Source organism: Leptosomus discolor, chromosome 1 (assembly GCF_034619465.1).
Source record: "Leptosomus discolor isolate bLepDis1 chromosome 1, bLepDis1.hap2, whole genome shotgun sequence".
Lineage (NCBI taxonomy): Eukaryota > Metazoa > Chordata > Aves > Leptosomiformes > Leptosomidae > Leptosomus > Leptosomus discolor.
Window position 1 is genome coordinate 166,634,092 of NC_141391.1, and position 13,743 is coordinate 166,647,834.

General features: G+C 34.3%; 1 protein-coding gene across 5 annotated transcripts in view; it reads left to right on the forward strand.

Annotated features, from left to right (window-relative positions):
• Positions 1-13,743, forward strand: part of ANKS1B (ankyrin repeat and sterile alpha motif domain containing 1B) — a 452,709-nt gene that overhangs the window by 183,850 nt on the left and 255,116 nt on the right. For 4 of the 5 annotated variants that reach the window (XM_086470670.1, XM_086470683.1, XM_086470690.1 and 1 more), the window contains exon 13: positions 6,169-6,188. The exons of the other annotated variant lie outside the window; for it this stretch is intronic. In XM_086470670.1, the coding sequence (XP_086326796.1) occupies positions 6,169-6,188 (20 nt within the window). The remainder of the gene's footprint in view (positions 1-6,168; positions 6,189-13,743) is intronic. 5 annotated transcript variants of the gene reach the window in all.

Consider the following 13,743-nt stretch of genomic DNA (forward strand, 5'->3'; position numbering starts at 1 on the left):
AACTGTGAAGGTTTTATCTGTATATAGTTTTACGTAATGAAAATGCTTTAAAAAGGATTAAAACCTTTTCTTGTTCACAGACCAAAACTTCAGGAGCGAGAAAGTGTCAGTGCATTTAGCTACTGTCCCTTCAAATTTCATATGCAAGTTGCTTTGTTTAGGCTAAACTTGTTGCAGAAGTGTATAGTATTTGGGAAAGCTGATGTGTTGAAACAAATGTCTTTGATAGATAGTTTATGTCATCTGCAGATGGAGTTATTTCTTTTAAAGGGATACTGTATTTATGATATAAATAGAAATAGATCATTATAAAATAAAAAAGAATACAAATATTGAAATTCAGTACAGGCTTAATTGACTTCTGTAACATTGGTCTACATAAGAAATGAATCCTCTACACTTCTGGTTGGTAGGGTTTGAAAATTCTGAAAACTTGCTTTTAAATGATAAAAAAATATAATTTTATATTTAGATCAAAGAAAAACTGTATTGTTAAAGAACTGTCATGAAATAAGTTACGAGTGAGAAATCCTATCTGTCATGATGAAGAAAGAGGTAAAATGATCAGAAATTTTTCATACTGTTTTTCTTGGACTGGCTGTGTTGTTATCTTTGAAACTAAAAGAATATGCTTATATTCATGGATATAGCAAATTTTTCAAGCATAATTGGGAATAATTAATTTGAATGGTATCTTTTATTTCTAGGTCTGAGGTCCTTTGATTCTTTAGGTTTTTGGGTGTGTTTTGTTGTTATTGTTTTTTCTACTGTAAATTCTCTTCAGTGATCACAATTTTATTCTTGGTAGTTGAACGATACTAAATATGTCTTGATGTTTAAAAGCAAAAATAATAAAACAGAAAGAACATTCATTAGAGTTAGATAATGAACTTCTCCAGATTTCTGCTGTTGCAAAGTTTTGGTTAAGTTCTTCATAATATCTGGATTTGCTTTGCTTTTATCTTCTTTGGTTAAATTTACAATGAACTGCACTCAGTAACTTTTAATCACCACATTTCATTTGGTCTGAAATTGGAAATATAATCTCATGCTTATTGGAACTGTACATTTCTAATTTGTGGATGATTTGATTAATGGAAGCTGAATTTCCTCTTGTCTCTGTGTAGAAAACTAAGAAAAAATAACAAAGGCAAAATGACTGATTCTGAAGTTCTCAACATCTTCTATAAGTTTTTTAAGTAAAAAGTAAATAAGTAAATACTTCGTCATTAGTAAATGAAATAATTATAGTAAAAGTGTAATTCTCCCTGCCCCTTCTCAGATAGTTTCTATCCTAGAATTATTTAAGTAGTATATGGGATCACAGATTAGACACAATCTTAGTGTGAATGAAAAAACCAACATTTTATTTTGCTTATTGAGTTCCTTTCAGCTTCTTAGTGATAGATGATGCACTGTAATTCTGCAAGAGACAAGGAGTACTGATGCATAAAGAGAATAGCAAAATCCAGAAGAGAACAGATCAACAACCTCTCTTGGAAAAGTCTCTGAGACTTATCTCTTACCTAGATTGTTAAAAGCTGAGCCTTGGATAATAAATGGTCAGCAAGGAGTAGCAGACTCAGTGCTCTGCTACAGGGGTGTTTTGCTGCTTTAGCTAGCTGTTTCACTGAAAGGTTCCTTGTTCCTAATCCAGATCTACAGTGACAACAGTTATAATTCATCATGTGTCTTGATTGTAATCCTCTGAGTTGTCAACTTGTTCTTAAAATTCATGGAAGATCTGCACCTTGAAAGAATGTTTAATTCAATAATAATTGAAGATTTGAGAGCATTTGAGTGTTTCGTTCTATATTCCTACCTGGTCTAGTGAGGGTTGGAACTAGATGATCTTTGAGGTCACTTCCAACCCAAACCGTTCTATGATCCTATGATATTATATTCTTGGGCATTTATGTGTCTCATGGGTCTTTTTCAAAAGCATCATCCTCAAAAAGCAACAAATCGTACTTATTGAGGTCAAGAGTATTCTGGCTGACCAGAAAGAAACAATATAAAGAAGGAACCCATTTTCATAGTAACTGCAGCTAGTGGTTTTCTGTTGCCTTCTTTGAAAAAGATCAAAATGCTTTTTACAGGATTTCTAAATCAGGAACTGCCATCTAAATAAGGCATTAGTATTTCCCTACTCAATTTCAGTGCTTTTTATGTTTTCTTCAGGAAACTTGCCATGATTCATTATCTTTCACATGAGAGTGGGAGATGAATACAACAAAATAATTATTCTAGTTCTAAAATCTTCATCATTTTACCTCTACCTCAGTAGTCTACTACCAAAGAAGAATCACTCTTGTAACTTTTCATGGATTAGAGAAAATTCATTTTTATATTTGGGGATCACAGTTTTACTCTTGGTGTTTGCTAATTCCCTACATCCCCTGATTTCAAACAGGGATCCTGATTTTCAAGAGTTGTATTTCTATCAAGCAGAAAACCACTGAACTCTACCACAGCACTATATTATCTGACTGATAGCATATGGCAACCTTTTCTGATAATTTAGCTGGAGAGCAGTCCACATATAATGGTGAGTATGTGTTTTAGCTTTGGGTTCAGACAGCCTTGTAGTGTCAACAAAACTGTGTATGTTGCCTGCAGAGATAGCAGAAGCTAACTTAATATCAGGTTGCCTGCAACTAAAATTTAAGGATAAAGATTCTGTTACTTGTTTTGAACTTTAACTGGTGGAAGAACCTGCAGCAGGTTGATGGAATCTCTTCTCTCACTCCAGTATACATAGGGCAGACTGTGAATGCAGCTTTGGCGTAGCCTATTTTTGAAGCTTTATTTGCAACAAGAATATTGGCTTAATAGAAGTGTTTTCAGATTCAGAGTGAATGATCATGCTTTTACAGCATTTCATTTCACCTCAAGTTGGAGGTCAGTGGATCCAAATAATGTCAGCTGTTTCCATTAAATTTTCTATACTAAAAGTGAGTCCACTCCATTGCACAAGGAAGTCATTACTGGTACGTAATGTAACTCTGTCATGGCAAGATGCTGTCATCCGAATACATGTTTAGTAAGTGTTTTATATGACAACAGAAATGAAAAATTAAAGACCTGATGATCAGGGGAGGGTTTTGTTTGTGAGATGTTCCTCATATAACTTGGGCCGTGAACAGACCACTGGATGTGCAAGATCATTAACTCCAGAAGAGGGCACTCTGGGCTTTCAGGGAGATGCCTCCCTACAATAGCTCTATGCCTTATTATATACATCCCTGAAGTTCTTTTGAAACTGTAAATCTTAGAGAGTGAAGGCGACAAAATCGTCGCCATCTTGGTACCGGTATCTTGGCACAATCAACACTTGCAGCTGAAATTGTCACTCTGGATTATTTTCTATTTCATTTCTGCTTGATCAGTCAAAATAATGGATCTTTCTCTAACCCATATTAACTTCGTTATGTCTTCTTGTACTGATTATAATTGGGCTGTGAAATTAAAAAGACAGTTCTGAAGATATTCTTGTTCTGTGTCAGATCACAAAATAGATCTGTACTCAGATTCATGTAGGCAGCAAAAATGTCAGCAGTTGTCTGTGGGTAATCTCATTGCAATCTTTATTTTCAGTCCATGAAAATCTTTAAATTTTCAATAAATTCTGTATACCATTCATCTGTAAAAGGGCATATGTTTTTTCTCTCATCTTGTTGTGATACCTAAAGGTATTTACTGAGTTTATCTCAGGTACAAAATCTGTCGCCACTGTAGGACTTTCATGTAGATCTTACTCTTTTTACACATCTTGTTTTCTGACTATGAGTAATGTTATTTCATTCATCCAAGAAGGCTACATTGTTCCTTAGAACAATCCAGAATGTACAATTCATGAATTCAGTCTTTAATATGTGGACTATAATTTTTTCTCTTCTACCATTAAAAAGTAATATTTGAGTCACACCTTAGGTTTCTTCTAGAAGTGTCTTCAGATCTTTCTTTAAAGTAAATATCTGATCAAATTGTTTTATCTCACAACCCTGATTTTTCTGAAGCAAAAGCAGCCCTACATTTAAAGATAAACTTGCAGGTTTATCTTTTCCTTTTGAGAGAATCAAGATATTCAGAATATTACTGTGGCAGTTAGAAAGTGTTAGAAACTTGGTTCAGAGGTCTGGTCTAAAATTCCTGGCTGTGTTGTATACCTAGATACAGTAAAAATTTATTCTGATGCGGGAATGTTCCTTTATGTGACATTAGCAAAGCTGCTACTTGAAGTAGGTCACATATTTGTCAACATTACTTTCTTATTCAAATATCTCATTTATTGAGATCTGATATGAAAAGATCAAGCTGTGATGTCTGTGTAGCCTCTTCGAGCCTTGTTTCTTCAATTATAAAAAGTTTTGGAACTCTAGAAGTAAAATACAAAATGAAAGGAATGCAAAGAAAAAAATAAAATACCTTTTATTGCTAGCGGATATTTTTAGGTGTTCTATATGTAAATTCATGGTACACTGTCTGTTTGTCAATAACAGACTGTCTGTTTGCTGTTCTCTGTTAACAATACCTTACTAATTACTAAAAACCATGATTTTCCAGTGACAGAGAAAGGGGAAAACATTGGAGTGTGATGAAATAAGCATAATCAACAAACGCTGCATTTAATAAAGCATTCCCACCTTGTGTGTATGGACACCTGCACCTCCAGTGAGGGTACATCTGAAAAAACTGTTATTACAACCTATCATTGATTGAGAACTCTCTTCCAGATGAAACACCTGAGAAGGTCAAATTCAAGTCCTCTTTTCTCTAGTTTTTAATTTTCTTCATCATCTTCTTGAGTACAATACAACAAAATCTGCCGAGGTATTCTGCAAACCAGGTTAATTTGAGCCTTTTCATCTGTGAAGATTGTATCTTTTTCCCCTTCAATTTATAGCAAAGTTCAACTGAGTGCAGTTAGTAAGACATAGTAGAGCTATTCCAGGAACTGCCACTGGGGAATCATACTCACTACTGTCTCAAACAATTTCTTTTTTGTTCTAATTAAGTTGTCCAGCAGATGTAGCATGTTAAGGTCTCCTTATGTTGCCCTTCTTTTTGCTGCTTCTAAATCCAGCCTTTCCAGAGTTATCCAAGGCAAAGATACAGTCTGTCCCACAGGAACTGACTATAGTGTAAGGTTAATTAATATGATAAACTTCTATTTGTTAATTTATTGTCTTTACACCTTCCAGTTTAAAAAAAACATACTTCATGAAGCTTATTGTAATTATATCTCACTGTTACAAATATGTCAACATGCAGTGTATAACGTCCAAAAATCTGATAGTAGAAAGATCAAATGAGGCGATGCCTTGAAAGCTGCAGATGAAACTGACTCCTCTCGTTCCATTCAAAATCAATATATCTTTTTGCAAGAAACTGATCTTCTGTACTAGTGTTTGCATGGAACATTAAGATACAATAAGCCCCTAAATCCCATGCCACCTGAACTTAAAAATAATCTTGTTGGAGATAGTTATATTTTTCCAACTTAAACTTCATGACAGTGTTACCTAGCTCTTCAGTAATGCTTATACAGTGTTATCTTTCAGTCTTTTCTCAGGCTTAAATGAATTATCTGGGCTAAACCCACTTACTAGCTCTTAGTGTAAACCTGCTTTCCAAACATACTGTCTCACATGTCACTAACTATGTCGACATTCTGATTGCTAAGTCAATAGTAAACTAATATGAAAATAAAACAATTTGAAGCAGGCATATTGAAGGAATAAAGCTGCAGATGGGTCCCTAAGCCCTGTTGGCAGATATAGCATTGGATGTGTTAGTAAAACAAGAAATGACATGAACAGCTAATCTCTTTTCAAATTAAATTCTGAACCGTCTGACCACATGTGGACAGGCATGTGTTGAGCAGTGTGCATGCCTATCTTTTATTCAAATGGCTATTCTTCAGTGGATTTGCTCTTTTCTCCCACATTATTTGCTTACTATGAATAAAGCCAATTAACAATTGTTGATAATACAGCAGGAAAAAATCCCACATAATATCTAAAATACATTTACTAATTTTGAAAGCCTATATTCTTAGGTCTCAGTCTGGCAAGCAGGAAGGTGGGAAATAGGGCAATGCTGTGAGGATGCTGGAGATGAGAATTTCTTAGAGACTGTCCTAAAACTGGGGAAGATTTCCCTCAGAATCCTTAGGAACACTACATGTTACATTACAATTAGCTTCAGGTGTTAGCTTTTTCTTTGGCTCCTATTTTGCCCCTACAGTAAACCTAATGTAATGTATACATGTTTGTGCGCATGTCTATTTGTACTATTAAAATCTTTTACAGTTCATTTAGTTGCTCATGTCCTCTGCTTTTGATATGGCAGAACAGACGTGTAACAGTGGTTCATCACATCATAAAATGTTTTCCTGAAGGAACATCAGATATTATGATAGTAATCCTATAAAGAATTTTTATAAAGACCTTCTTTAGAGGAATAGGTTATGAATGCAATTGTAGAAGGAATATAATTTACATTTTTAATTATATATATCTGATGTGCATTTCTCCAGTTATAACAATTATCCTGACATGTAAGGTCAAAAGAAAAAATGTGTTCTGTAGTGATTCATTTACAATTCTTGGCCATTTCTAGAAGCACAGTAACTATAGGCAATACTCATAGTTGTCTGATTGTCATCTTAGTCAACTCTACTTTGCTGTTTTGTGGTTTGTTTTTTTCTTTACTAAGCTGGAAGCAAAGTAACTCCTTAATTAATAGTGGGACCATTGGCAGAGACAGATTGTTTTAGTCTTTAGGCTGTCAGCATGCCTTGTATTGTTCCCTTATCTTTCCTTTGGACATTTTATAAGTAAGATTGACCCAAGCTCTGGAGGGATGCTTATGAAAACTTCATCAGTCAGAAGAATTGCCACTGCAAGATGAGGATTATGGGAAAAGAGCACTAGAATGTTTCAGTCTTTAGTTCCTCACAGTATTGTTTGTGGTACAGTTTTCTTTCACTCTTGGAATGTATTTAAACTGTTTGTAGCATTGTTTAGAATATTCCATCTTACATTTCAATCTGTTTTTCTTTTCTTGTTATCATGTCCTCTTATTCATATTTAATAGCTTTTCTGCTTCTTCTCCTTAGCAGAATGCTTGTATCTTTTAGAAAACTTTCTTCTCACCAGCTGGATTTCTGAGCCCTATGTAAGATGATTAAAACTGAAGGAAATGGCAAAAATGAGACTGTTTTTTTAAAGAACTTTTAGCATCCGACCATACTTAGTGAGCTCCAGTTAAAAAAAAACCCAATCTATCTGTGTTGCATACCAACAAGTAATGAAGAACTTTGATGTTTTCTTTTCTTCTAAGACCATTCTGAAATAAAAGACAATTTTTATTTCTCTTCCTTACTCTCTGTGCATGTAACTCAACTCATCTTTTTCTATTTGCTGTTCCTTGCTGTCCAATTGTAATGCTACTAGCACTTGCTGAAACAAATCTCTCTTTTCATGTTGTTCTGCTTGGTATGAAAAAATGGTCTATATGGGTGAGAAAACAAGCCTTCTATACCTTTGGTGGCTATCCAATAACTAGGGTGAAGACAGTCTTACTCATTAGCCAATTAACTAGGCATTTTCTAACCAGCTCTAGTTGAACAATGGAAGAGATACACGTATCAGAGTACATTGCAGTTGGTAGTATTCTTGCAGAAAATGAAAGTTTGCTGCCATGTAGTGAACCCAGATTGAACCCAGATCTCCCTCATTCTGAAATAGCTGCTATCATTTTGTCTAAAATGGTGATGATGCCATGAGTTCCAGAATTTTGATTCTAGCCTCAAAAACTTTTTTTTCAGCAGGAATTAGTCAATAAATCTGAGAAATTTCATTAATGGTTTCAGAATGACTGAATAGATCTTACTGTAAACCGAGAAATATTTATGTCTGTTTTTTCCTACATTGTTGAATAGCTTCTATACAGTAGCTAGTTTGATAGTTTGTAATTAGATAAGAATTCAGAAAGATAACTATCAAGTTTGAAAAAAAATTAAAAATATTTCTTGCTTTCAGAAACATTTCTCCACTTTGGTAGAAATAAATAATTGCAAAATTCAGGATATAACAAATAATATAAATTGAAAGTGTCAAGATTTCTTTGATAATCTGTAGAAACACTATGTTATACATAATTTTAAACATGGTCATACAAGTTCTGTGCATGAGTGTTTGTTTTATATTTCTAGTTGTAATGTAGCTCTAATTGTAAAGTTGTATAAATTGAAGGGATCTTTTTTTCCATTTCTAATTTTTACACAGTGAGAGACTCATGCAGAGGAGAGTTGTGCAGTGAGAGTTATGCAGAGGATTCACTGAGAGTCTGAACTTATTCAGATGAAGAAGATAGAGGCAGATGGCCATGTCTGGGAAAGATACAAAGACATATTCTGAAAATATGTCAGAACTGTCAGAGACCCAAATGAATAAATTCTCCTAAGTTTAACAAAAAAAAAGGACATAAAATAAAAATCATTAGAAAGATTGGCCTGAGTAACAGTAAAGTTTTATCTACCCTATGTCATATTTGACAGTGATCAAATATGAATGCCTTTGGGAAATGTGTAATTGCAAAAAAAATGCATAGTGACACCTCTTCTAAATGTTGTTACAGCCTTCAACTATTTGCAGCCCAAGGTCCTTTTAAGCCCAAGATCCTCCTCGATGTTTCCTGTGTATTACATAACCTTAGTAGGTTTATGTTCTATGGATTTACTCATTCTCCATTGTACCCACAAGATACTACTGCAAGGAGTTCCACACATGACTAAATATCTCACCCTCATGCCGGGGTTGCACCTTTTGTTTCCAATCATTTAAAAATACAGAAACTGAAAAGTGGGTCCATTGCTTATGTTTTAGAGCTTTCATTTATGTGACTTGCACCCAGCAGATTGTCACACCAGCTGATGCCAATTTTCTGCATTTCTACAGCACTGTTCATAGAACTAAGCTTCTTCCTGAGACATAGAATCATTTTCTTTTGGATCATGGCGCTTTTTTCTAGTTATGGATATTTTTCTTATATCAAGAGAAGCCCTATGTTAAATCATTTGAAAGAAAAGTCTTATTCCCACTTTTGTCTATGTTTTGTAGAGCTCATTAGTGGCTATTTACTGTTTGTACATTTACAAGAATGAAACTATTGAAGACTTCCTGTGTAGTGGCATTATTTATATATGTTATTTCTTAATATTTAAGTCATGCTGAAGTACCCTCTTAAGAAAGAACTCTGGGTCGATCTTTTACAGCTCACAAGGAATAATGTTACTCATCGCCTAAGAATTAATTTTTTTTTAGGAAAATATTTAAGAATTGCTGTCTCCAGATATATCTGATAGGAATGTCAGGATTCTCTATAATCCTTCCTCCCCAGAAACTGTATTGCAACAGGTGAGGCAATACAAATCTCATGTCATCGAAAACATCAAACATAGACTTCTACAAAGTCTTACCAAGGAGTTTGTGTCATGCTTCTGATGATCAGTAATTTGTAATGCTATCTGCAGTCTCTTTTTGAATGTATCAGATTCCTTGTAGCTTTGATAATAAGGTCTGTGCTTCTGGTTTCAGTCAGACTAAATGGCTATAGAGAAGTATGTCCTTGCACAATTGTTTGTAAGATGCTTAGTTGTCAAGAAAGAAGAATATCCATGAAAAACCTCAAGCTATAAGTGAAGACCCAAACACGTAAAAAAATAATTTCATCGTAGTGTTTTGGTACCACTTTTATTAAAATCTAATTCAGTTTAAATTCAACTTAATTGAATTCTCTGGGGCCCAGTATGCTTGCTTTTTTAAATTTTTCTTCAAATATAATGCTCCCCTAGCAGCTTTTGATTTAGCAATCTATCAAGGTATCAGATATATATATACATCTGTCCTGCTCGAAAGCTGTCTTGATACTGCTACGCTTGGCTTACATGAGCTATAATCAGGAGAAAGGTAGATGTAGATTTATTCAGTATTAATATTCTCTCAATTCACTAGAGTACTATAAATGAACACTATAATTAAATAATAATTCCATATTTCCAGTAGAAATAATTCAATAACATAAGATTAAAAGTTAGTTTACTTTTTTGTTACTGGTTTGGTGTTTCTGATAGCAGGACAATAGGGTTGTTGTTGGGGATTTTTGTTTCTGATAAATGGGTTTAAGTTATGAATAATCTACATTTACCTGTGCAACAGGCCACTAAGAGGCAGTTAAATATTGTTATCACTAAGGCAGAAGTAAAAACCAGGTGTCCTTCAGATGAATCCTGTATATCATATATTTGCTGGATCTTAAAATATTGTCTTAGAATGTTTAGTGGCACCTTAAAAATGGTGGAAGAACAAATCATATGGGTTTTCTACAAAAAAAAAAAAGTCAACAAAGGTATAGTGCTCACATTGAAGCCTACCTTCCCGTTTAATTTCAGCCAGAAGGAATACAGTTCGTGCACTCTGAGATTGCTCCAGGATGTGAACCAAAACACAATAAATGGGAACTCTCAGGACTTCCCAGTCGAACTAAAACACTAATGTAGATGCACCTATAAGCCTTCAGTATAAATCAGCTCCTTTTAACTACAAAAGAATCAGAAGAATGGAAACAATGACAAATGAGAGATTCTGAATATTTCAGCTATAGAAAAGCTCTAATAGTCCCTTTTACCGTGTCAAATATCAGAAAGCCTGGCTATGAGATATAGGTTATGTGAAACCTAACTTATTGTTTTGCTTTTCTTTTCTGAGATAAATTCCAGGAAAGCCAGTTGTTAAAACCATAAATATTCGATTTTTTTAATCACTTGCTGTTTACTCAAGCAATTAGAATAACCCTACCTGCTTGCTAGCTCGCTTGCATCCCTCTGAAAAAGTGAGACGATACTCATAATTGCCGTCTTCTCCTTCCTCCTGTAGAAGTTTTCCTATGCCATCTTCATAGGCAAAAGAATATTGACACTGAAAATGAAAGAAATTGCATAGCAAAATGGCTAAAAAGAAAAATACTGCTAAAAATACAGGTTCAGGGAACAAGAAAGGCTGTTTTTCACTGTATTACCAGGCATTTTTCACAAAGGTAAAACCATACATTATTTCTCTTGAGGAACATGGACTACATGGTCTATACTACCCCAAGATTTTTTGTAGCTGAGGAGGTAGTTTTGTATCAGGACCACAGAATAACAGATATTCATGACAATTTTTTTTGTTTTCATATTGTAAAATGATAAATGGTCTGTCCATCTTTTCTTTCCCTTTCTGAGTGATGTACTCCCCTTCAGAGCTTACCATACCCTAATAATTCCTGTCAGCAAAAACCCATCGATGATGTCGTTCCAAGTCAGTGGAACTGGCAGCCCATATCTGTCTACATGGTGTTGTCCCAAGTTCTTCTTGGCCAGTATATCACTTACTCAGAAGTACTCAGGGAATTTAGGCAGGCAGCTACTTCTTGGTGGTTTCACAAGTATCTGACCCTCACCTCATCTGCTCTGTCTTCATGTTTTTACTCTACGACAAATGTTGAATGAATCTCCTTCAGAGTGAAATAGAGCTGGAGTACCGTTCCTTACCATCCACGTAGAAATGTTAAGAGTATACTCGTGGCCAGTTGCTACAGAGGCATTGATGCTCAAGTGATATGTTGCCCCTTATCATGTAGCTTTACTTCAAAAAAAGGATGGGAAATATCACTAATCTCAACTAAAGATAAGGTGAGCAGCACCAAAGTACTAAGTGCCTTGCTTAATTTTGAAGAAAAATTTTGCAGCAGACCTTTTTTGATTTCCAGTCAAGTATCATTATTTTAGGAAATAATCAGACATGATTATTTCAGGATTTCAGAAAATTCAGAACTGGTGTATTCTTTCTCTCAAGAACATTCTTTCACAGTATAGCAGCAATTGAAACATCACCTATAGCAACGGTAGCCATGGGGAAATATTTTTTCTCAAGCAGTGAAAGCAAACCACTATTGCAAAATGTGGTACATACAATGATACCTAAGCAATATCTCGTGATGGTGCTTACCTGGAATCTTGATGAAGTATACACTCTTAATGCATGTTTTAGTTCTTTAGATTTTTAAATTACATTCTTTGAGTTTAATAATGTCTTGTATTTTGATCTAGACTGCTCTGCCTCTTATTACATGGATAATATTGGGTTGCCTTAAATAGTTCTATCAGCTACATAAATAATCAGCACAATTACTTTAGAAAGTGTCATATAGTTGTTTCCTTTCTTTACCTTTTGGGATTTAAGTAATCACAGACTATTATGTCTTGAATAATTTTTTTAATTCTCCTTATAATTAGATATTGTGTTGTGTTTTCCTTATGAGAGCTTTATTTCTTTTTATGGGAGCTATACGCACTCTTCTTAGGACTTACAACCAGGCTTGGTTATTGTATAGGCACTTTCCTTCTGCCCTGTTCTTTTGCATCACAACCAACAAGACCACTCATGCTACTAAACACTGATCATGTACTGATACTAAGGTACAATAATTTTGACCAAAGGAAAACCCACCCATTGGTCTGTGTATAATTAAGTTCTGCCTCAACATCACAGACAACAGATCTTGTATGGTAAGCATCCAATCTGTAAGTAAATTAAGCTTAAAGAATTGATTACTAAATACTGTTATTAAAGTGGTATTAGGAAAAAAATAGTGTAAAAGGACATTATATTTCACAGCTGTTAGTCTTTTTAGTCTTAAATCTGATAACCCGAGGGTAACAACACTGATGATACAGGAAAAAAGAAAAGTTTCCGAGCAAATAATTTTTCATCTAATAGAAATGTATTTCTTACCGTTCATTATACCTCTCATCTACTCCCTGGAAACTTGAAATAATGGCACTAGGTCCAGTGGTTGTCTCAAGTAAATGTCAATGATAGGATTATTCTAATTCTGATGAGAAATTTATAAATATTTTGTATTCTGACTTAGGAATACTGTCATCTGTCAAAACTGCGTAAGAAAGAGAACAAGAAATATGAGATAGGTCAAAAACAGGAGAGAGAAGAGAAAGAGAAAGCAAATAGTCAATAGCTTGGTGGTGAGGATACTCATCTATACTTTAAATCCTTCTTTCAAGTACCTGGGCTGAGCAGGGGTTTAAACCTCTGTTCTCCACATCACCAATGAATACCTCAAACTCCTGGAGCTGTAGGTTCATACATTCTCTAGTTTCATCCATATATTATTTTCTGCAGCTGAGAAACCTTTTGCCAGGAAAGCATTACGGAAAACAACAACTACATCTCATGAATCTTTTGTTAGATGAGTTAACATTTTCCACCAAAAAGAGCAGAAAATTATGTGGAAAAGTCCTACTTTATTCTTTTTGGTAAAATCAAATAAATGCAGTTACATTATCTTACAAGACAGGTAAAATGAATTGCTACTGGTTTTTAACAGATATAGCAAATTGTTCTGTATGCTACCACTCATTCATTCATAACCTGAAAAACAAATTATACTTTTATAGAGGAATTTTAATTACATGCCATACTTACATATTCTGTATTATTCTTTGAAGTCACTGTAGAGACCAAAATGTGCACATGTATTTTGCAAAATAAAATATTTGGTAAGATGTTTATGGTTATGACTATCTTCAGAAGATGTCATAGAATATTTCATACTGAGAATATGTGCAATTCAGTAAGAAAATGTGTTTAAAATGCTGATTATCAGTTAAAATTCTCC